Genomic DNA, 25,620 nt, shown 5'->3' with positions numbered 1-25,620 from the left:
AAGCAAAATCCTGGCAAATCTCCTATTCACCATTTCCTGTGCAATCACGTCCTTCTGATAGTGTAGTGACCAGAACTGCACAAAATATTCCATCTGTGACTGAACTGATGTTTTATAAACTTGTACCTAGACCTCTATGCTCCTATACTCCATGCCCCAGCAAATGAAGGCAAGCATTCCATATGCCTTCTTCACCACCCTGTCTAGCTGTGCTACCAAGTTCAGGGATCTATGGGCTTGTACAGCAAGGACCCTTTGTCTGTCAATACTCCCTCTGGACCTACCATTCGTTGTTTATATGATACCCTTGTTGGACTTCCCAAACTGCATTGCCTTACACTTATCAGGATTAAATTTCATCCACTGATCAATAGCAATCTGCAGTCTAAGATTATCCTCCTCATTATCATCACAACCAATCTTTGTGCCACCTGCAACTTTCTAATGATACCTTCTACAATCACATCCAAGTTATTAATGTATATAATAAACAGCAAGGGTCCCAGCACTGATCACTGTGGTACACTGCTGGTCATAGGCTTCCAATTACAAGGAAACCCTTCAACATCACACTCTGCCTCCTATTAACAAACTAATTTTGGATCCAATTTACCAACTTGCCTAGGGTTCCAAGGGTTCCAACCTCCTGGTCCGGTCTACCATATGGGACCTTGTCAAAGGTCTTACCAAAGTTCAACTCTGCTATCCTCATCAATACATTTGATTACTTTTTCAAAAAACTCTACTAAATTATATAGACAGGATCACTCACCTGCAAATCCATGCTGACTATCCCTGATTAACCCTTGATTTTTCAAGGGTTGATTCATCCTTTCCTTCAAAAATGTTTCCAGTAATTTCCCTCCATTGATGTTAGACTAACTGGCCTGTAATTACCCAAGTTTTCCCTACTGCCCTTCTTGAATAAAGCTACCCCATTAGTTATCCGCCTGGTAGCTGATACTGGCCAGCGAAGTTCTGAATATTTCCATCAGGGCCCCTGCAATCTCCTTCCAGTCCTCCCATAGCAACCGGGGATACATTTGATTAGGCCTGGGGGATTTATGCACCTTTATACCCACTAAAACCTCTAATAACTTCTCCGCATTAATCTTAACATGCACTAGAACTTCACTGTCCCAACTGAAATTTCCAGCTACTATGTCTTTCTCCTTCATGAATACAGATGAAACATATTTATTTAACCACATCCTCTGGCTCCACACACACTCCCTTGGGTCTCTAATGGGCCCCATTCTTTCCCTAGTTACCCTCTTGCTCTTAGTCTACTTATGAATTGCCTTATGGTTTTCCTTAATCTCATTTGCCAGTGATATTTTGTGGCTCCTTTTTATCCTCCTAATTTATTTTTTAAGCACTCTCAACACTCTGTATACTTCTAAAGAGTCTCCCTTGTTTTTAGTGCTTTATACCGACCATACGCTTCCTTATCTATTCGTTATCGAACCCTCGATATTGTCTTGAAATCCAGGGTTCCCTGGACGTGCTGCCCTTGTCCTTCACTGTTTAAGGAACGCATTGGCCCTGAACTCTTCCTATTTTGCTTTTAAAAGACTATCAGAGAACAGGCTGTAATCCAGGAAAGACCATCTCACTATGACATTTTTTTTCAATTTCATTCATATGACATAGGCGTCTCTGGCTCGCAACATTTATTGTCCATCCCTAATTGCCCAAGGGCAGTTGGGAGTCAACCACATTGCTCTGAGGTCACATGTAGGTGAGACCAGGTAAGGATGGCAGATTTCCTTCCCTAAAAAAAACATTGGCGAACCAGATGGGCTTTTCCGACAACAGTTTCATGGTCATCAGTGAATTCTTAATTCCAAATGCTTTCTTTTATTGAATTCAAATTCCACCATCTGCTGTGGCAGGTTTGAACTGAGATTCCCAGAACATTAGCTGAGTCTTTAGATTAATAGTCTAGCACTAACACTGCTGGGCCATCGCCTCCCCTCAAGCAACGGTGAAGCCGGTGACAACTAATCAGAGGCTTTACTGGCAAAACAAATGGAGACATAATCTGCAATATTTATAAAAATATATTTCACAAAGTAGGAAACAATACAGGGGTTCCTCTGATGTACAATACATGGAGTAAAATAATCAAAACGTACAAGTAAATAGCATTAAAGCAACGTATAAAATTAATAAGGGCTCTTTTCTGTGTGCGTAAGACTATTGTAATATACAATATCTACTCTGAAATGTAATATTTCCCATTAAAAATTGGCAATGCACGTAGCTTTCAGTGCTGTTATCATCAAATTTGTGTGCAAGAGCTATCGTGCATGGCCAAAGTACATTTTTCAAAAAGAAAAAGCCACCAAAGTAAACAGTAGATCTATATATACATAACAAAAAACATTTTTTAAATCATTTTCTTTTTTTTTGTTCAAATTACACAGTGAAGCACAATAAGCACATGTTTGACACCGCTACTGTACTGTGTAATGAGCGTGTATCTAAAGGTTTGGAATTCAAATATTCACATGATCTCAGTTCCATTCCAGCTCTATTCCTTGGCTCACTGGCAAAGGGCCAGTAGACCTGTGCATGCAAGCACGGTACACAACCTAAAACCATCATTGTCAAACGTTTCAAATCATCTGCTCTTCTGGAAAATTCACATCAAGAGTTTCTCAGGTATTTAATTAATATTTGTACAATAGCATGGAAGATTGCTTTTTATTTTAAGTCGCAAGAAAGATTTGATAGTTTTGTGTGTGTGTGTGTTTGTGTGACTGCATATGCATGTGTGTTCATTTGTGTGTGTGTGTTTGTGTATTTGTGCATCATAGAGCACTTGTGTGATATTTGTGTGCGTGTGCTTTTGTCTGTGTTTTGTGTGCATGTGTGCGTGTGTATTTGCGTGTGTGTTCGTTTGGGTTTATGTGAGCATGTTAGAGAGTGTGAGAATGTTTGTGTGCACGTATGTTTGTGTGTTTGTGAATGTGTATGTGTTTTTGTGTGAATGTGTGTGCATGTGTGTGTTTGTCTATCTTTGGGTATTTATTGCATGTGTATTTGTGAATGTGTGTATATGTGTTTTTGTGTGTGTGCGTATGTGTGTGTATGTTTGTCTGTCCTTGTATAAGTATTTGTGTGCATGTGTGTTTGTGAATGTGTGTGTGTTTGTGTGTGTGTGTGTATGAGTGTGCATTTGTGTGTATGTATTTTTCTGTCTTTGTGTGGGTATTAATTGCTTGTGTGTTTGTGAATGTGTGTGTGCGTGCATATATGCGTGTGTGTGTGTATGTCTGTCTGTCCTTGTATGAGAATTTGTGTGCGTGTGTGTGTCTGTGATGTACTCCCACCTGAGTTGATGTTTAGCTTCTGCCTTCGTTACTTGCCACCAATGTTTCGATGCACACTTTTGACCGGAATGGACATGGAACATGAGTATATTATGAAGCCTAAGGGCACTCTGTTAGAGTACACTGTGTCTACTTGTGTGACCACCAATCACAAAGAAACACTCGATTACACCTCAGCTAATATTACTGCAGGGGGAAGGAGCTGGTATTGGTTTCAAAGCTTTATGATGTCCTGACACAGCTGTCCCCTTCATTTCCTTTGGTTACTTTCATTAGTTCCGTGATAAAGACATTGATATTGCTTCACTTTGGCTCCACAAGATCTTGGGTCTGCAATCAGAGAAAAGCCAGAGTCTACGGAACCATGTCGGAAGCACTGTAAGATCCCAACGTGTCCTTTGCCTGAACGTTAGTCTATACAAGAACCAGGAAACCAAAACCTGCCTAAACAATCCACATAATCCACACTCCACAAGAGTAAAACACTCATACAATCTGCATTTTTTTTTAGTTCAATATTACAATAAGCTGGACTTCAAGGATGAAAGGAGCTAATGTTGACTGCATCTAAAAGATGGCCCAGCTTATCCATTGTTAATAATTGGCAACCATATAATTATACACCATTGTTCTTTAAAATGTCGGGGAATTGTTAATTCCAAGTTGGAGTCAGGTTTCTCTGTCACTCTCTCCAACTGCATACATATCCCCGAGTTTTTTAAACCGTGGGCCCCACTCCTTGAGGTAGTCAAAGTTCTGCTCCGAATCTGTCGATGTTGTTTCTAGTGAGCTCAGTGAGCCGGCTATCGAGCCTCTCCCTTCGTAGCCGTAGATCTGGATGGAATCGTAGGGGGGTGCCGTTGGGTCGATGTCAGCGTCGTGGAGCCTGACGTTGATGAATTCGTCCACGTCGACTCCGTTAGGGACGGGCGGGAGGCCTTGCCTGGGGACGTACTGCAGGTCAGGTTTGATGTCCTTCCGAGGCAGGAATCCGTTGAATCCATCAGGGTTTTGTAAAGTGGCGATATCGAATGCTTCGGTGTCCTCTTCTCCGCCGCCTTCATCGTCGTAGCGAATGATGTTTTCCCGCACATCTTCGTCGTCCTTAATGATAAGAGGCTCATTCTTGTGCCGTCTCAAAGTTACAAAGAGCACCACGATAACTGTGAACAGAACAGAACGCAGTAATTAATCCAACACTGTTGCACACAAATCCACTTGCTACACAGAAACAGAAGATAGGAGCAGGAGGAGGCCATTTGGCCCTTCGAGCTTGCTCCACTATTCATCACGATCATGGCTGATCATCCAACTCAACAGTCTAATCCTCATAAGCTTTGATCCCATTTGCCCCAAGTGCTATATCCAGCCACTTCTTGAATACATTCAATGTTTTGGCAGCAACTTCTTCCAGTGGAATGAATTCCATCGGCTCACCACTCTTTGGGTAAAGAAATGTCTCCTCCCTTACATCCTAAATGGTCTATCCTGAATCCTCAGACTGTGACGTCTGGTTCTGGACTCCCCGAGCCATTGGGAATATCCTCCCTGCATCTCCCCTGTTTAGAGCTGTTAGAATTTTATAAGTATCAGATGCTCAGAATGTGGGTGCATACTAAATCTCTTTGTTGTTTCCATTTTATTTCCACCATGCTCCCCCCACCACCCCACCCCCATTAATTAATTATCTGGGATTTTCCAGTCTTGGGGGTGAGCACAACATAAAATCCCACCCTCTGTTTCCTTTCCCCTCCTCCTCTCCTGGAGATGCTCGATGATGAACTGCCCAAGTAGACAGTGGAGGTAGATAGCACGGATAAGATTAAGAAGCAATTGGGTGGATTGTGAGTGAGTGGACAAAATAAGATGCAATTACTCATGGAACAAGCCAGTCGGGCTTGCAAGTTCTTATAATGGACCTGTGATGATTTAATTTTCCATGTGGTAGTTCCACAGATGCTCGAAGCCCCCAGCTACCTTGTCCAAGTGCCCATTCTTCCATGTAGGAACCGAGACAATAGGTGTTGGCTGTAGTTCTGATATTGACCTGGAACCCCAAGTCAAGTCATCATTGGCCTGAATACTTCATAGGATCACTGAATACTACAGGGCAAGAGAAGCCCTTCAGCCCATTGGGTCTGCACTGATATGCAAAGAATACTTGACTTCCCACCTAATCCCATTTACCGGCACTTGGCCCATAGCCTTGAATGTTATGATGTGCCAAGTGCTCCTCAGTTACTTTCTAAAGGATGTGAGGCAACCTGCCTCTATCATCCTTCCAGGCAGCACATTCCAGACCATCACCACCCTCTGGTTAAAGCTTTTCCTCACATTTCCCCAAATCTCCTGCATCTCAGCTTGAATTTGTGTCCCCTCATGTCTGACCTTCAACTAAGGGGAACAGCTACTCCCTATCCACCCTGCCCATGCCCTGATCACCTCGATCAGGTCGTTCTTCAGTCTTTCCTGCTCCAACGTAAACAACTTTTCCAACCTCTCTTCATAACTTACATGTTCAACCGAGACAATACCCTAAACCTCCTGCCCCTCATCTATGACCCCCCCCCGAGTGACCTTTCAACTAAGATGGCAGGGTCTTATTTCCCTCCATCCCAAGAGTCGACAGGGAACACACCCGGGCCAACTCTCACTGCACTGCATCCAATTTTCCCTCCAATGAGCGCTGACTGGCTCCTGGTTTGATTTCTGCCCTTCCGTGGGAAAGGTGCCAACGTAGAGGGCTGCCGGCTAATCCCGTTGTGAGGGGAGGATTTGGAGTTTCGGGGGAGAGGCCAAAGAGGAGGGAGCTCTGGAGGCCACTGGATCTTAAAATGGGATGGGGGGGGTGGTGGAGGGGTGCCTGGCCTCAGAACGAGGCTCTGACAGTGCAGTATTCCTTCAGTTCCGCACTCCCTTGGAGTGTGGGCTGTACAGTCAGAGGTGAGTGTGCTATCACTGTCTGACAGATGAGAACTCCAATACCGCTGTTAACCTATATCAGGCATGCTGAAAATACACACGTACCCAGGAGGAGGATAATGCAAGCTAATATTGCTATTAAAGCCCCCATGCTTAATCCGATGGGCAAAACAAAAGCTTCCACGTTGCAGGACTGGACGCTGCCATCAGAGCTGCAGCCACAGACCCGGATGGTGAGTGTGTTGGTGCTGCTCATTGGTGGGTTCCCGCTGTCTGAGATGATGATGGGCAGGAGGTAAACATCTTGTTTCTGCCGACTGAATCCACTGTGTCTCGCCAAGATACTGACCGAGTTATCTAGAGGGGAGAAGAAAAAGGACAAATAAAAATCCAGAGCACGCTGATTTCCATCGCCACCGTGAGTTCTCCTCTAGGCAGTCCAATGACGTCAGGTTTCTATGGAGACAGACGAAAACCTTTCACAACAAACTGTATTTAGATAGCACCTTTAACATGGCAGGGGCACCAAGCTATGACAAATATATGGGGGACAATAGGCCTGGATAAGATGCTCTATCAGAGACCAGAGGGGCCAAATGGCCTCCTTCTGCACAGTTGGGGTTCTATGCTTTTATGGGTAGATATGTGTAGGCTAAGACGCGGAGGTAACTCCTGAGCTCATCTTCAAAGCAGTGTCCATGGGGTCTGTTACATTTACTTGCAAGGGCTTCTGCAGTCTCAGTTTAATGTTTTATTCCAGAAATCTGCACCTCCAACAGGGCTGCATTTCCTCGGTACTGCTTCGATTTCTGTGCTCAAGTCACCGGGGTGGCTTAAACTTAAACACACAAAAGACAGGTTTTAAAATCGTAAAAGAGGACTAAGAAATGGAGAAACTTACGGAGCAAATTCCAGAGTTAAGGACCTCGCCAGCGAAGTGTGGCTTAGATCATTCCCTTCAGAAGACACAACGGGCGGGAAAATAAATTCATACAATTCTTTATTGGGTCTCATTTCACAGGAACCTACAGCTGGAGAGTATCTAATCTGATCACATTTCCTTCTGTTAAACATTCGATTCCTCTATGACTAAATCTGATTAGTGGGTGATCAAATTAACAATGAAATTGTTCCGATGAAACAATTCCTTCAGCTGGTTTTTCAAAAAAATAAATTGAGTTTGTTTGTTGCCAGCAGTGAGTGTGATTACCCTGAAGGGGATTGGACGGTCTCCACTTTAGGAGCGACAGACTGCCCCAGGGAGATTTCCAACATGTAAGCGTGCCCTTGAAACACATCCCACTCACCCGTAAAACAATTTTCTAAAACCCTGGCTTTACTCAGCGTAAAGTATTTTAAATTAAAACACACGGCCAACAAGCTCTCCTTTAACTCGATTTAAAGTCAGGCATGTGGAACAAGTCACCCAGCAACTCACCTTTACAATCAGTCCAAGACCATTCATTTCCTAATAGGAAAATATACTTAGTGGGGGAAAACGGCTAGAGATTGTCGTGAGGTGGCACAGTGGCACTGTGGTTAGCACTGCTGCCTCAAGGTGCCAGGGGCCCAGGTTCAATTCTGGCCTCGGGTCACTGTCTGTGGAGAGTTTGCATATTTTCCCGTGTCTGTGTGGGCTTCCTCCATGTACTCTGGTTTCCTCCCACAGATGTGGAGATGCTGGCGTTGGACTGGGGTAAACACAGTAAGAAGTCTCACAACACCAGGTTCAAGTCATTTGGTCGCCGCACTTACGCAAGGATATTTTGGCCTTGGAGGGAGTGCAGAGGAGGTTTACTAGGCTGATTCCGGAGTTGAGGAGGTTGAACTATGAGGAGAAGCTGAATAAACTAGGCTTGCACTCGTTAGAGTTTAGAAGAATGAGGGGAGATCTCATTGAGACGTATAAGATGTTGAATGGGATGGATAGGATAGAGGTGGAGAGGCTCTTCTCGCTCAGAAAGGACAGTAGGACTAGAGGGCACAGCCTCAGGATAAAGGGGGGGGTGGTTTAGAACAGAGTTGAGGACGAACTTCTTCACTCAAAGGGTGGTGAATCTCTGGAATTCTCTGCCCGTTGAAGTGGTGGAGGCTGCCTCGCTAAATATTTTTAAGACGCGGGTTGATGGGTTTTTGATGAGAGAGGGGATTAAGGGTTATGGGGAGAGGGCAGGAATGTGGAACTGAGCCACGACAGATCAGCCATGATCTTATTGAATGGCAGGGCAGGCTCGAGGGGCTAGATGGCCTACTCCTACTCCTATTTCTTATGTTCTTATGTTCTAAGCTCAACCAGTTTATCTGATAGTAAATCCACAAGCTTTCGGAAACGGTGTTCCTTCGTCAGGTGTGTGGAATCTACCGATGACCATGAAACCATTGTCGGAAAAGCTCATGTGATTCACTAATGGCCTTTAGGGAAGGAAATCTGCTGGCCTTACCTGGTCTGGCCTACATGCGACTACAAAGCCACAGCTATGTGGCTGACTCTCAATTGCCCTCCAAAGGCAATAAAGGATGGGCAATAAATACTGGCCAACCAGTGACGCCCATGTCCCACGAATGAATGAAAGAAAAGACACAGGGATTTCCCAAGAAGGATTTAGAGGTAAATTCATCCTGAATCGTAGTGCAAAAAATGGACATCAGCAAACTGACAACCTTCTTTGACACTTTGTTCATTTTTTTAGTTCCAATCAGCCTCAGCCATGATCTTATTGAATGGCGGGGCAGGCTCGAAGGGCTAGATGGCCTACTCCTGCTCCTATTTCTTATGTTCTTATGTTCTTAATCAGGCATTTGTTTTGCAATTGCCAGATTCTGCTCTATGCCCAAGGTAACTTTCACCTCCAACTCGATTCCCAACTGAGAAATCAGTCCTACCAATTCCCATCCTCACCGTATCTCTCACTGCCTTTCCTCTCTGGATTACATCTAATTATCTCTTGACCCACTTATACCGTCTGCTTCATTACGCTTTCCTGGTAAATTCTTCGATAACTCTATTAGCCTTTTGACGAAAAAAATTTCTCTGACTTCCTTTCATTCTTCGTATGTACTTAATTTTTCAAAGAAAATCTCCTGCTCCTCTGGAATTTGAAATGTTTAACCACAAGGAACAACTCCTCTGCATCAACTCATCAATTTGGATTTATTTTCATTCTGCAACCTTGACATTTGTGTACAAAGAAGGATCGCTTAACTTTTGTTCGTATCATAAATGCTTGACATCTGGTCATCTTTTTTGCTCTCCCCTAACCTCCATCAGCTCCACAAGGTTCTGTCCAATGTGTACACTTCCCTGGTACGGTTGGTTACCTCAGCTGTTTGAAAAAACATCACTATTGGCCTATATCAAACTTAATAGCAGGCGAAATTAGTCTTTGACAATAGCACATTAATGGGTGATGGCAAATTGACAATTCATCTTACACCATGTCTAGTTTCCTTTTCCATTGACTTTCATCAAACTTTCAATGCATTAATCGGCCCCCAACCACACATCTCCAAACTTACCTTTCCTTCTGATGGTCCTCACACATGTTGATATTAGGCACCTCAACGTCAATCTTCTCAAACACTACTTTCTCATAGCATCAAAGCTTCACTTAGTTATCATAGAATCCCTACAGTGCAGAAGGAGGTCATTCGGCTCATCCTTTGCCTTGTCCCTGCCTATGCTCCTTGTCTTATCTGCAGGGTTTGATAACATTGGCTGACCATGACATCTTCCTCCTGCCTTTCCATTCTTCTATTCATACCTAGTCGTAATCATAGAATCATACAGCGCAGAAAAGGTCCTTCAACCCATCGAGTCTGTACCTTCCCAGGCAGTGAAGCAAAATTCTGTCATCCAAAAACTCCTAGCCCAAGTCTCTGGAACAAGATTGAAACCTTCTGACTCAGAGGCAATAGTGCCACTAACTAAGTAAAGATTAACATCTGCAACAAAATTAGAATCATAGAATCCCTACAGTACAGAAGGAGGCCATGTGGCCCATCGAGTCTGCACCAACCGCAATCCCACCCAGTCCCCATTCCCGTAACCCCTCACATTTATCTGGCTAATCCTCCTGTCAGCAAGGGGCAATGTAACATGGTCAATCCACCTAACCCACACATCTTTGGACTGTGGGAGGAAACTGGAGAACCTAGAGGAAACCCACACAGACATGGGCAGAATGTGCAAACTCCACACAGACAATGGCCCAAGTCCAGAATTGAACCCGGGACCCTGGCGTGGTGAAGCAACAGTGCTAACCACCATGCCACCATTCCGTTTCAAATATTATGTTATCTGTATTGCAAATTTGTCACTGTTTTTTTTGCCCTCAATCCTGTTTTCTGTCTACATGTTGCTCTCTCTCTGTCTCACTTTGTCTGATGCTCTCTGAGTCTATCCCTTGTATCTATCTGTGTCTCTTCACCTGCTCGCTAAGTCCAATTCTCTCTCTCTCTCTCAGTCACTTGGTCTCTCTCTCTCCCTTTCACTCACTCATTCTTGCTCCCTCTCTCTTTGTGCTACACATCTCCACAGTCCAACACTTTGTGATTTGCATTTTCACATCATTTTGACAATCAATGGCTGCATTTTTAAAGCAAAAAAACTCTCCCAATGGTGATGATAGTTGGTTAATTTGAGTAGTTAAAACATTGAAACATTTTGGCTGTGGAGTGATTCTTCCAGTGTAATTTTACAGAGTTTCTGTCTCTCCCATGTGGCCATTTTTCATACATTAAACTAGACAGAGGGTGTTGGGAGTCTATTTGACCTTGATCAGGCAATAGGAATATCAGAACAGGAGTAGACCATTCAGCCTCCAGCCTGTTCTGCTCTGCAATTAGATCATGGTTGATATGCTGCTTATAAATCCATGTACCTATCTGATACATCAACAGAAATCTACAAGGATTGACCAATCTCAGACTTGAAATCTGTGACTGACCGCAGCCTGCACAAGGTTTTTGGGGAAGCAATGACCAGAATTCTATTTCTTGGTTGTCAATTTGTAAGAGCATCTGCGTCCACTCTGCACAATCTGTCTTCCAGTAATGACCTCAACAAGGTCCATAAGGCTAGCCTCTTGGAGTATGAGCTCCCTGATTGAGGTAATGATTCGTTACTCGTTAGGGATTAGAAGGCTGAGGGGGGATCTTATAGAAACGTATAAAATAATGAAAGGGATGGATAGGGTAGAGGTAGAGAGATTCTTCCTGCTTAGAAAGGATAGCAGGACCAGAGGGCACAGCCTCAAGATACGATGGGGGGGGGGGGGGGGGGTGGTGGGGGGGGGGGGGGGGGGGTAGTTTAGATTAGAATTGAGGAGTAACTTCTTCACTCAAAGGGTGGTGAATCTCTGGAATTCTCTGCTCATTGAAGTGGTGGAGGCTACCTCGCTGAATATATTTAAGTCACGGGTAAATAGGTTTTTGATAGACAAGGGAATTAAGGGTTATGGGGAGAAAGCGGGAAAGTGGAACTGATCCATTTCAGATCAGCCATGATCTTATTGAATGGCGGGGCAGGCTCGAAGGGCTAGATGGCCTACTCCTGCTCCTATTTCTTATGTTCTTATGATTGCCTGTCCAATCAGGAGCCTCACCTATGTATAAATATTGAGGAGTGTCAGGACTACTGGTGCTCTGGGTTCTGACTTTGTACTTGAAGCACTCTTTAAAGTGGAATTGAGTTTATAAATAAAGGGAATCTGGTGAAGGGACACTAGCCTCTGAGGAGCTATTTCACCTCTCTTTTAGGTTTAGTGTAAAGTTTATTTATTTGTCACAAGTAGGCTTACATTAACACTGCAGTGAAGTTACTGTGAAAATCTCCTAGTAACATCTTGTTCAGATGGACATGCTCTCTGACTTTGCAAAAATGGCACAAGAGGCCCAAATCGAGTTCCCAAATCTAATCCCATCATTTCTGTAAGGGATGGGGGAGTGGGGGACAGTCAAACATATCTCTCGTTCAGTGAGTCAGCAATACATATTCAAACTCAGTTGCACTCAGTCTGATCTCAGTTCCCCAAGGAGGGGGCAGGAGAAAGACTAAACTTGTTAGAGTTCTTTGGAGAGATTCAGTACTCTTTTGCATATGGTCCAGTTTCAACTTTGTGAGAGTTAAGGTGCCCTTTGACATTGTTAAAATTGTCCAGGCAGGAGTGTTCCCTTCCTGTCGGGGAACACTTCAGCAATCAAGGGCATTCAGTCTCTGATCTTTGGGTAAGCGTTCTCCAAGGTGGCCTTCAAGACACACGACAATACAGGATCACAGAGCAGAAACTGATAGCCAAGTTCTGCACACATGAGGATGGCTTCAACTGGATCTTGTGTTCATGTCACACTACTTGTGACCGCACCATATTTCCTGGGTTTGCAAATTTCTCCTAACTCTCCTAGCTTGAGGCAATTCACACCTCTTTAATCTGTTATTACCATTCTCTCCAATTGTTTGTACCTGCAAAGACTCGATTACCTGGACTTGCATTTGAAACATTCTTCACACTCTAATCTGTAATTATCTTGTAATTGTGTCTTTATCAGTATGTGCTGTGTTTGTGAACCTACCTCCACCTACCCAATGAAGGGGCAGTGCTCCAAAAGCTCGTGATTTCAAATAAACCTGTTAGAATTCAATCTGGTACTGTGAGACTTCTTATTGTTAAAATTGGATGTGAATATGCATAAAAAGTGGACAAACACATTGGAACTATAAAAGAGGGCTGTTAAAAGGATCTGTCAAGCTATCAAGACATTTAAATCTCTTGACCATTAAATATTTGAAAAGAGGCTTTCTGCTTTGCTGAAAGAAATCAGCTTCACCCTGTGTACTCACTTAATTCTGAGAGCTACCATCACTGGATTAGTGTTGCATGACTGATTTCACAACCTATCATTATCACAGTGGGGTTTTTATCAGTTCACAGTTTGACAAATAGCTCTTAATGCTTATAAAGTCCTTTAAGTGAGACTATGAATACAATTGCTTATTCTTAAAAGGATTTAAAGGAGTTTAAACGTGGCGAATTAGTGTTTATTAAAGAGAGTTTATTTTAAATAGTGAATTAATCAATTGACACTTCAGACGTTTATTTATTCTCAACGTGGACCTTGAGGTCTGTCCATAGTGGGTATTAGATAAATTGGCATGGAGGGTGTAAGGACAAAGGAGAATGGGTGGGTGCATGGGTTGGCTCAAAGCTAGTGCAGAGGCTATAAAAAGACATGGGTGATGGATAGAAAGACATAGATAAGCATGGATGTTATGAGCAGCTAGGGGGTAGGTAGGGTCATGACATAGCACAGGTTGGCATGGCTGGGCCATGGGGCATGGTTTATTTTATTCATTCATAGGACATGAGCATTACTGAGCTTGGCCAAAATTTACCGCACATTGTTAGTTGTCGGAGGGTAGTTGTGAATCAACCACACATTGCTGTGGTCCTGGAGTCACATTTAGGCCAGGTCAGGTAAGGACACAGATTTCCTAAAGGACATTAGTGAACCAGATGGGTTTTTGCTGACAATCAACAATGGTTTCATGGTCATCAGTAGATGCTTAATTCCAGATTTTTTTTATTGAATTCAAATTCCACCATCTGCTGTGGCAGAATTCAAACCTGGATCCCCAGAACATTAGTAGAGTTTCTGGATTAATAGATAACACCATAAAGCCATTGCCTTTCCTTGAATGTGTGGTGAGGTGTAAGGGGCTGTGAGAGTCGATGGCTGAAGGGCAGACCTTGGTTTGATTCCTTGTTTCAGGGTGCCAGTGCACTGAGATGAGACAAGTCTCATCTGCCTCCACACCTGATAGCCCCTTTGTCTATTCCAAACTCTTTCCAGGTTGAACTCTTATTGCACTCCAGCCTCCAGGCAAAAAAAATCCATTTGTGAGGGGGGAGGTGCTCTTTATCACACTTTCTGTTTGTGGAGAGGGGAACTATCCCACCTCTCTGCTCCTGACATGGAAAACAAGGCACTGGTGAGGCCGCAGCTGGAGTACTGTGTGCAGTTTTGGTCGCCGCACTTACGCAAGGATATTTTGGCCTTGGAGGGAGTGAAGAGGAGGTTTACTAGGCTGATACCGGTGTTGAGGGGGTTGAGCTATGAGGAGAGGCTGAATGAACTAGGCTTGTACTCGTTAGAGTTTAGAAGAATAAGGGGAGATCTCATTGAGACATATAAGATGATGAATGGGATGGATAGGATAGAGATGGAGAGGCTCTTCCCGCTCAGAAAGGACAGTAGGACTAGGGGGCACAGCCTCAAGACAAAGGGGGGGGCAGTTTAGAACGGAGTTGAGGAGGAACTTCTTCACTCAAAGGGTGGTGAATCTCTGGAATTCTCTGCCCGTTGAAGTGGTGGAGGCTGCCTCGCTCAATATTTTTAAGACGTGGGTTGATAGGTTTTTGATAGGCAAGGGGATTTAGGGTTATGGGGAGAGGGCGGGAAAGTGGAACTGAGCCACGACAGATCAGCCATGATCTTATTGAATGGCGGGGCAGGCTCGAAGGGCTAGATGGCCTACTCCTGCTCTTATTTCTTGTGTTCTTATGTTCTTAAAACAAAACCTCAGGTCAATGATTTAGTTGCGTTTTCAATTTAATAGATCAAATTTGCTGTTTACGATGCAGTCTGCTCCACATCTGGGAGACTGAACGCAGGTATGGTGGCAGCTTTGCAGCCAGTTTGTAAGCATAACTCCAGTTATCCTTCTTCATTTAAATTTTCCACCCCACTCTCACACTGACCTCTCCATCCTTGGCTTGTTGCAGCGTTCCAATGGAGTTCAACGCAAGCTCAAGGAATAGCTCCTCATCTTTTGATCGGACACTTCAAAGCCTTCAAGGTACAACACTGAGTTCAACAATTTTGGATCCTAACTATTGCTGCCTTGTATTTTTACTGTTTTACGGCAATTAGAGATAATGATGCTGCTTTCCCTCTGGACCCATCTTTTATTCATTTACTTGTCCCATTATCACCCTCTATGTGGAGAAACCGGTGTTGGGCTGGGGTGGGCACAGTGAGAAGTCTCACAACACCGGGTTAAAGTCCAACAAGTTTATTTGGAATCATGAGCTCCTTGATCAGGTGAACTTATTTTAACATTCATTCACCCGATGAAGGAGCAGCACTCCGAAAGCTCGTGATTCCAAACAAACCTTTTGGACTTTAACCTGGTGTTGTGAGACTTCTAACATGGCATGGTGGCACAGTGGTTAGCACCACAGACTCAGAGAACCAGGGACCCTGGTTTGATTCCTGGCTGGGGTCACCATTTCTGCGGAATCCGCAGTTTCTCCTTGTGTCTGTGTGGGTTCCCTCCGGGTGCTTTGGTCTCTTCCCACAGTCCAGTCTGAAAGATGTGCTGGTTAGGTGCATCGGCCATATTAAATTCTCCCTCAGTGTACCCAAACAGGTGCTGGAGTTTAGCAACCAGGGAATTTTCACAGTAGCTTCATTGCAGTGTTAATGTAAAAAAACTTGTGACGCTAATAAATCAACTAAACTATTGCACCCACCCTTTTTTACTTTGCACCATCGTCCATTTTGTCATTTAATCACTCCTGCCGATTACTCCATCACAGACTTTTCCTTTTGTTTATTGCTCCCTCCCCTTTCCGGTTCTCTGTGCTTGTTAAACCCAGTTACAGCTCAAACTTCTCCCAGTTCTGATGGAAGACTTTACACCTGAAATATTGGCCAGAATTCTTCTGAGGCAGCAGGTCCTGCCCAGAAATGCAAGGGGATGCTAATTCTATGGGCAGTGGGTCGCATTTTACCGTTGTAGGCAATTAAATGGCTGCCATGTGGACTGCTGAGCCTGTTAAGGATGCCATTCCATTCCTAATTGCTGTTGGTCCAATCAAAGGACTGAGAGCTCAGCTGCCTCAGCGGTGCCCCCACTATCAGTGGCCATTGCTGGGACTGCCCCTGGATGATGTGTGCCCTGCAGAAAAGCAAAATAGAAATAGAGGCTGAAACACTGAGGCAAGTCTCAGTCAGCTGGTGCAGGGCTATCAAGGGTGGGCAATGCCAATGGCACGGGAGTGGCCATTGCTGCCCGGAGACCTCTTTGAGGGTAGAAAGTACTAACAAAGGAGACACCCTTCCAGAGCCTGTTGGGAGGTCATCAAGGATGATCTGGAAGATTTACATGAGGCAGAGGGACCCCGGCACTCAAAGTATCAACAGAGCCAGGAGGCTCTTTGTAATACACTCAATTGTTTGTAATTTTTATTAATGATCTGGATGAGGGTATAGTTGGGTGGATTAGTAAATTTGCTGATGACACCAAAGTTGGAGGTGTGGTAGATTGTGAGGAAGGGTGTCATAGTCTGCAGGGAGACTTAGATAGGTTGCAGAGCTGGGCCGAGAGGTGGTGGATGGAATTTAATGCGGAGAAGTGTGAGGTAATTCACTTTGGTAGGAGCAACAGATGTGTCGAGTATAGGGCTAACGGGAGGACTTTGAATAGTGTGGATGAACAGAGGGATCTAGGTGTGTGTGTACATAGATCCCTGAAAGTTGGGAATCAAGTAGATAAGGTTGTTAAGAAGGCGTACGGTGTCTTGGCGTTTATTGGTAGGGGGATTGAATTTAGGAGTCGCAGTGTAATGTTGCAACTGTACACTATTCTAGTGCGGCCGCACTTGGAGTACTGTGTGCAGTTCTGGTCCCCGCATTACAAGAAGGATGTGGAGGCGTTGGAGAGGGTGCAGAGGAGGTTTACTAGGATGTTGCCTGGTATGGTGGGGAGGTCCTATGAGGAGAGACTGAGGGATTTAGGGTTGTTTTCGTTGGAAAGAAGGCGGCTAAGAGGGGATCTTATTGAAACATATAAGATGATTAGAGGTTTAGATAGGGTGGATAGTGATAGCCTTTTTCCTCGGGTGGAGAAAGCTAGCACGAGGGGGCATGGCTTTAAATTAAGGGGGGGTAGCTACAGGACGGATGTCAGGGGTAGGTTCTTTACCCAGCGGGTGGTGAGGGATTGGAATGCCCTGCCTGCTGCAGTTGTAAATGCGTCTAGTTTGGGGGCGTTTAAGAGATCTCTGGATAGGTTTATGGACGAAAAGGGATTGGTATAGGCTAGTGGGTCATTGTTTTTGTAACTGGTCAGCGCAACATCGTGGGCCGAAGGGCCTGTTCTGCGCTGTAATGTTCTATGTTCTATGTTCAATTAGACTCTGGGTAGATGGGCCATCTGCTACCTTTCCTACTGCTGGATACAAGCTGTGGCACAGGAACATGTTGGACTGCAACCTGAGACATTAACACACCTTTCTGACAGCCATCCTGCCTCAGAGCCCACCTCCAAATGCTGTGTAAAATTCTAGCCATTAACCTTACTTAGTGCTCACTCTCTGGCCTGCTGGTTCTTTCCAGCATTTTCAGTTTTTACTTAGTCAGTGTGTGCTCAGCAAGGCTTCATGCTCCTGATCACAACTCCAGCTGTATACCAGGTGAAGACCTGATTGGGCTGTGATGCTACCCATTCCCACTCCAGCGAACCCTCTACTGCTTCCTCTCTCGCACTGTCTGGACTCTCATGAGCAACCCGTTGAGGATTGTGTCTAACAATGCTGAGGTCTGTAGATCTCGCCCTGGCAAAAATCAAGCAGTGGGGGCACCCAGAACTCATAGAAACCCTGCAGTGCAGAAAGAGGCCCTTCGGTCCATCGAGTCTGCACCAACCACAATCCCACCCAGGCCCTACCCCCACATATTTTACCCACTAATCCCTCTAACTTAAGCACCTCAGAACACTAAGGGGTAATTTTACCATGGCCAAACAACCTAACCCACACATCTTTGGACTGTGGGAGGAAACTGGAGCACCCAGAGGAAACCCACGCAGACACGAGGGGAATTTACAAACTCCACACAGACAGCGACCCAAGCCGGGAATTGAACCCATGTCCCTGGAGCTGTGAAGCAGCAGTGCTAACCACTGTGCTACCGTGCTGCCTAAGAACTAGGGGTCATAGTTTGAGGCTAAGGGGTAAACCTTTTAGAACTGAGGTGAGGAGAAATTTCTTTACCCAGAGAGTGGTGAATGTGTGGAATTCACTACCACAGAAAGTAGTTGAGGCCAAAATGTTCTCTGATTTCAAGAATAAATTAGATCTGGCTCTTTGGACTCAAGGGATATGGGCGGAAGGAGGGGATCAGGATACTGAATTTGATGACCAGCCGTAATCAAAATGAATGGCGGAGTGGCAGGCTCGAAGAGCCCAATAGCCTACTCCTGCTTCCAGCTTCTATGTTTCTAAGTGGGGTAGATCTTCAACAAGCCCGGCACTTGTCAGACTGGAGTCAACAATTGAGACAGAGAAATTAAACGGCTCAAAGCAATCAGCAGCAATTGACTCCGGACGAGGGAGGAATGAATTCTTCCACTTTTATTAACAGTCCGGTTATTGCTCGAAGGTTGGTTTTCACTTCTTGTTTAACACAGCATTAATTTGCCATCGCCTTTCCTCCCTTTAATGACACTGTCTTTACAAAGCCTTTTACAAAATCAAAATTACATTCTCCGCAATCAGAAAGTGGAGGTTTTTTTTTTGAAAGGAGCATTTTTGGATTAAGAAGCAATTTGTGGAGCTGTGTAGCCATTTGAACTGTGCTAAAATACCCAGACTGTGCTATTTGATGATTATTTAACTCACAGCGATGACAATAATTTAACCAGCGCCGGTGTATTTAGCGCACAGGCAGCTGGCTGGGTGGGGAATACAAGGCAGAAAACATCATGCAAGTTAAGGGATAACACAGACAAAACATTTGTGTTCTGCCCCAGCAGGTTATGACATCTGATTCCTATCATTTCTTTCTGCAATGCCTTGTCAAACCTTCCCTCCCATCTGTTATTCTATGTTGATGATAGAAGTCTAACAGGCACAAATAAAGGTTTATAGACTCATGGGTGTTTACAGCACAAAAGGCAGCCGTTCAGTCCATTGCATCCATGCCAGTCAACAAAAATTGACCACACTAATACCGTTTGCCAGTCTGTGACTCTGGAGATTAAGGTAGCACAAATGAATATCTAAATGCTGATTAAATGTTACATGAGTTTCTGACTCAACCACCCTTGAAGGCAGTGAGTCCCAGACTCCCACCATTCTCAAAGTGAAATGTTGCTCTTCAACTCCCCTCTTAACCTTCTATTTCTTATCTTAAGTCTGTACCCCCTGATAACTGACCCCTCTACTAATGGAAAAAAGTGCCTTCCTCTCCACCCCATCTAAGCCCTTGATAATCTTACACGCCTCTATCTGCCCCTTCCTCCCCCTCAACATTTGGTGCTCCAAGGAAAACAGACCTAACCTATCCAATCTTTCCTCATCGCTCAGACACTCCACCCCAGGCAGCTTCCTGGTAAATCCCCTCTACGTTCACCTGACGAAGGGGCAAACCCCAAAAGCTTGTGAGTTTACCATCAAACAAAACGGTTGGACTTAAACCTGGTGTTGGCAGACTTCTTACTGTGTTTACCCCAGTCCAACGTCGGCATCTCCACAATTTGACGGCAATCATATTCAACATTGGTAAGTTAAGAACAATAAAGAACAGTTAACATAGTTTTAACTGGGTGGCATGGTGGCACAGTGGTTAATACTGCTGCCTCACAGTGCCAGGGACTCGGGTTTGATTCCGGCCTCAGGTCACTGTCTGTGAGGGGTTTGCACATTCTCCCCGTGTCTGCGTGGGTTTCCCCCTGGTGCTCCGGTTTCCTCCTACAGTCCAAAGATGTGGGGGTTAGGTTGATTGGCCATGCTAAATTGCCCCTTAGTGTCAGGGGGATTAGCAGGTTAAATGTGTGGGGTTAGGAGAATAGGACCTGTGTGGGATTGTGGTTAGTACAGGCTCGCTGGACCAAATGGCCTTCTTCTGTACTGTAGAGATTCTATGATTCTATGATTCTAATTGCCAAGAGGGTTGGAAAGGTGTGGCACATGTTACCAGAGAACGAAATTAAAGCAGTATCAGTGGTTGATTGGGCATTGCGTTGGGTTTCTGTGGGGGGAGAAGCTGAGGTATGGCGCCATGTGATTGATTACCTCCACCTAAGAGGGCAAATGAAGGCTGGATTTAACACCTCATTGGAGGGAAGCACCTCTGACAATGCATCACCCACTCAGTGTCAGCCTAGCCTCTTAGCTCAGGTTTTATGGGGTGAGACTCCACCCCACAGACTTCTGATTCAGTGACACGTGTGCCCTTGGCCAACACTTGAAGTAAAGTGCTTCCTCCTCGGATGCAGGACTTGTATCTAAGTCTGGAATTAACCTGGGGTTTCCTTCCAGATTTGAATTCACTCAGGCAAGTATTTTTCTTCTCTGCGACTCCCACAGGGAAGCTACGGATGAGGGAAAAAAAAATAACCTCATTGTTAGAAATCGTGCTACCAAGGGGCTGTGTTTCTTACGTTCTGACTAATTGGGAACCCACCCATGTATCATTAAAAATGATGAATTAGTAATTTCTCCAGTGAGAACATTGGGAGGGAGGGACTCACTAATGCAGAGAGAACAAAAATGCCATCTCTTTCCCTTCAAATCGCTGTGTAATTACATGTGTAAGCTTAGGATGGTGATTGCTAATAGCCATTAATTAAAAACATGATGTTCATAATTCTGTAATTTTCCAAGCTAACTCATCCATTTTCATTGTTCTTTCAGTGAGATGTACACAAACAGAATCTGAAGCTCCTGCAGGAATTAAACCTCGGAGCCCCTCATAGCTCAGGCATATACATTCAGGCTCCACTGAGACTAGACTGATCTGGTTCGGGATGCCAAGATCATTAAAGGTATGTCTGAGGGTTTGAAGGACTTTCTTACTTCTTGATAGAGATTGGGAAGTTCACAGAATCCTTTCAGTGCAGAAAGAGGCCATTCGGCCCATCAAGTCTACACCGACCACAATCCCACCCAGGCCACATTGCCATGCATTTACCCTAGCTAGTCCCCCTCACACTATGAAGCAGTTGAGCATGGCCAATCCACCTAACCTACACCCACCTAACAGTGCTAACCACCGTGCCACCGTGCTGTCCATTGGGAAGTTGCAACAAAGAAATGTGAGCCTTGTGGATAGCCGTGGGAAACTTGCAGCATCTTGGACGGGACACTCAAGATGGGTGGTAGTGACGGGAAATTTGGGGATGGAGACATCCACAGGATATTTGCGGATAAGAGGTAGCGATCGGGAATTTTCAGGATGGGAAGTTAATGGCAGAAAATTTGAGGATGGAATTTAATGAATGCCTGATGGGCTGTAGTTTTTCTATGTTCTATGTTCTGATGAAAGGATACACAACATTGGGAAGTCATCCCAGGAGCAGAGGCCATGACAAAAAATTGGGGAAAGGTGAGTTTTTTTTTAAATTCACTTCCAGGACATGGATGTCAGAGGCTAGCCAACATTTATTGCCCATCCCTAGTTACCCTTGGAGGGCAGTTGAGAGTCAACCACATTGCAATGGCTCTGGCATCACATGCAGGCCAGAGTAGATGAGGATGGCATATTTCCTTCCCTAAAGGGCATTAGTGAACCAGATGGGTTTTTCCGACAATCGACAATGGTTTCATGGTCATCATCAGATTCTTAAATGTAGATACTTATTATTGAATTCAAATTCTACCACCTACCAGGGCGGGACTCCAACCTGGGTCCCCAGAACATTAGCTGAGTTTCTGGATTAATAGTCTCACGATAATACCACTCGGCCATCGCCTCCTCTTCAATTGCAGTAAGAAGGGAAAGAATCTGTATTTACAAAGTAATTTTCAGTGACTTAAAATTTCCAAAACTCTTCATCTCCAACTAAATTAGTATTGAAGTGCATTAACTGCTGTTATGTAGGGAAACATATAAAAAAAACAATTTGTGCCAAGCTAAGTCCAATTGAGAGTAAATATAATGGCTAAGCCAAGTTTGCGGTTTTGGTTAATTGTTAAATGTTAGCCAAACTAGCAGAGGAATTTTCTGTTCTTGCAAATGAATGCTGAACTCACTCAGTACTGCTTTAAACTCAAACCTGAGACCAAGAGCAGGGTAATGGTGGCCTAATGGTACTTTCATTTGACTATCAATCCAGAAACTGGAGAATCTGGTGAAATGGTGTGGCAACAATAACATCTCCCTCAGTGTCAACAAAACAAAGGAGATTGTCATCAATTTCAGGAAGCATAATGAAGAACATTCACATGTCTATATCAACGGGGACAGAGTACAAAGGGTCAAGAGCTTCAAGTTTTTAGGGATCCAGATCACCAATAACCTGTCCTGGTCCGCCCATGCCAACACTATAGTTAAGAAAGCCCACCAACACCTTTACTTTCTCAGATGGCTAAGGACATTTGGCATGACAGCTGCGACTCTCACCAACTGTTATAGATGCAAAATAGAAAGCATTCTTTCTGGTTGTATCACAGCTTGGTATGGCTCCTGCTCTGCCCAAGACAGCAAGGAACTACAAAAGGTTGTGAATGCAGCCCAATCCATCACACAAACTAACCTCCCATCCATTGATTCTGTCTACGCTTCCCACTGCCTCGGCAAAGCAGCCAACATAATTAAGGATCCCATGCAATCCTGACATTCTCTCTTTCATCTTTTTCCATCAGGAACAAGGTACAAAAGTCTGAGGTCATGTACCGACCAACTCAAGAACAGCTTCTTCCCTGCTGCTGTCAGACTTTTGAATGGACTTACCTTGCATTAAGTTAATTTTTCTCTCCACCCTAGCTATGACTGTAACACTACATTTTCACCCTCTCGTTTCCTTCTCTATGAATAGTATGTTTTGTCTGTATAGCATGCAAGAAACAATACTTTTCACTGTATGTTAATACATGTGACAATAATAAATCAAATCAAATCAAATCAGTTAATGTTCTGGGGACCAGGTTTCGATTTCCGCTACGGCAGGTGGTAGAATTTGAATTCAATAAAATTATCTGGAATTAAGAATCTACTGATGACCCATGAAAGCATTGTCGATTGTCAGAAAAACCCATCTGGTTCACTAATGTCCATCAAGGAAGGAATTCTGCTGTTCTTATCTGGTCTGACCTACATGTGACTCCAGAGCAATGTGGCTGACTTTCAACTGCCCTCTGAAATGGCCTAGCAACCATTCAGTTGCAAGAAGGCAGCTTCTCAAGAGCAACTAGGGATGGGTAATACATGCTGGCCAGCCAGCGACGCCCATGTCCCACGAATGAATTAAAAAAAAATACTCACATTTGTGGACTCGATGGCTCCAAAGCTATTAACTGTGTTAACCTGAAGCTGGAATGCAAGTATTCACTCAATGAAGCAAACCAAGAAAGTTATGACTCAAATTTATGAAGATTGGTTACAGAAAGAAGCTTGTTCTCTTTAAAAAAAAAAGTGACGATTGTGACTCCTGGCTGATTTTCTGGAGCTCAGGATCTTTAGGGGGTCTCTTGGCAGAACTCCTACCCAACAATGAGGTGTCCAACTCGGGTGGAGGGGGGCAGGGAGGGCGCAGGGATGGTTGAAAAATGGCTATGGCAAGTCCTTAGGCGTGCCTGACTGTGCAATGTGCTCACATTAGGCCCCTCATGCTTTCACAAACTTGACTTAGAGCCCACAGGGGAGGCCGTAGCTCAGTAGCATAGTCATTGGACTAGTAATCCAGAGACCCAGGTTAATTGTGGAATGTTAGCCGAAATAGCAGGGGAACTGCCTGTTCTTGCAAATAAATGTTCTGGGGACCCAGGTTCAAATCCCAGATGGGATTAACAGTCTGCAATGACCATGAAATCATTGTCGATTGTCGTAAAAAAAAATCTGGTTCACTAGGGAAGGAAATTTACTCTTATCCGGTCTGGCTGACACGTGACTCCAGATCCACAGCAATGTGGTTGACTCTTAAATACCCTCTGGTCTGGGCAATAAATGCTGCCCAGCCAGTGACACCCACATCCCAGGATTGAATAATAAAGAAAAATACACTCTTGCATAGTCTGTTAGGCCTGGTGGGTGTTGCATTCATATGTTAGACCCTCACTCATTCTTCTTACATCCTCCTTCCATTGCAGTCATAAGAATATAAGAACTAGGAGCAGGAGTTAGGCCAGCTGATCTTTTCGTGGACTCAGCTCCACCTACCCACCCGCTCACAACCCTTTGGGTGAAGAAGTTCCTTCTCAACTCAGTCTTAAATCTGCTCCCCCCTTATTTTGAGGCCATGCCCCCTTCAGTCTGAACTGTATTTAGATTCAGGTTCCAGAGTTAATAACTAGCATTTCACTCAACTGTTTTAATTCAACACTTCCCTGTGATTCTCTTATACACAACACTTCAGTGCAAACTGAACATTGCGACGTGTGCATGGATCCTCACTGGGAGTATAACTCTGTCGAATTATCTTTCTTATTTCTAGATATTTGCCTGCTTGACTTGACATTTCTGCTCCATTTCACAGATTCCTCTCTTCAGTTCCATGTCAATTTTGATTTTCTGGCTCTTTAATTCCTTCTTCCTGAAAATTTTAATTTGCTCACTCTCTTCCTTTCACTTGCCTTGTTATTACTGTTGCTGACTTTGCAGCTAAAATCCATCCTTCTGGATCACCCATTTGCCCTTTTGTGCACTTTCTATCTCTGCTCATCCACTTTCTCTTTCCAATTCCGTATCTCTTTCCATCCTCTTTAATTTATTCTTTGACTTTCAGCATAGAAGGGACTCACTGAATACATAATTTTTGGGTTGACTTGTTTAATAATTAGTCATCTTCACAGTCCTATTTATAGGAACTGGTAAGAAGTGGTCTGTTGGGACCATTGTACAATCCGGCAGAAGAATCTTGCCATAGTATTTTCAGTTTAATTGTGCTTTTCTTTTTCTTCAAAATATATTTGAATAGCTTGCAGTTTTAAATCACTTCAGCTTAACAAGTTATTTCAACGAGTGACGTGGTTTTCCATAGCAGTTTGAAATGCTTGGAACCCAAGAACTAACAAAGAACAATATAGCACAGGAACAGGCCCTTCGGCCCTCCAAACCTGTGCCGATTGCATTGTCCTATCTAGACCAACTGTCTGTATCCCTCTATTCCCCATCTCTTCATATGTTTATCCAGATTAAATGCGGCTAACTTCCTGTTTCAACCATCTCACTTGGCAGTGCACCCCATGCTCCCACCACCCTCTGTATAAAAACTACCCCTGCACATACCCCTGCACATGGAGTACTGTGTGCAGTTTTGGGCGCCGCACCTGCGCAAGGATATTTTGGCCTTGGAGGGAGTGCAGAGGAGGTTTACTAGGCTGATACCGGAGTTGAGGGGGTTGAGCTATGAGGAGAGGCT

The 25,620-nt window shown here is 44.3% G+C and overlaps 1 protein-coding gene across 1 annotated transcript in view; it reads right to left on the bottom strand.

Moving 5' to 3' along the window:
* Window positions 1-2,097: 2,097 nt before the first annotated feature.
* LOC145341771 (cadherin-8-like) overlaps window positions 2,098-25,620 on the bottom strand; it is a 232,801-nt gene continuing 209,278 nt past the window's right edge. Inside the window, exons 11-12 of the mRNA XM_080186694.1 lie at window positions 6,366-6,617; window positions 2,098-4,501 (exon numbers count right to left, since the gene is read on the bottom strand). Coding sequence (XP_080042820.1) covers window positions 4,008-4,501; window positions 6,366-6,617 — 746 coding nt within the window. The 3' untranslated portion in view covers window positions 2,098-4,007. The remainder of the gene's footprint in view (window positions 4,502-6,365; window positions 6,618-25,620) is intronic.

The sequence above is a fragment of the Carcharhinus amblyrhynchos genome, chromosome 4 (assembly GCF_965287045.1).
Source record: "Carcharhinus amblyrhynchos chromosome 4, sCarAmb.v2.hapA, whole genome shotgun sequence".
Taxonomy (NCBI): domain Eukaryota; kingdom Metazoa; phylum Chordata; class Chondrichthyes; order Carcharhiniformes; family Carcharhinidae; genus Carcharhinus; species Carcharhinus amblyrhynchos.
The sequence above is the reverse complement of the archived record's forward strand: the minus strand, read 5'-3'. Positions and strand labels throughout refer to the sequence as shown.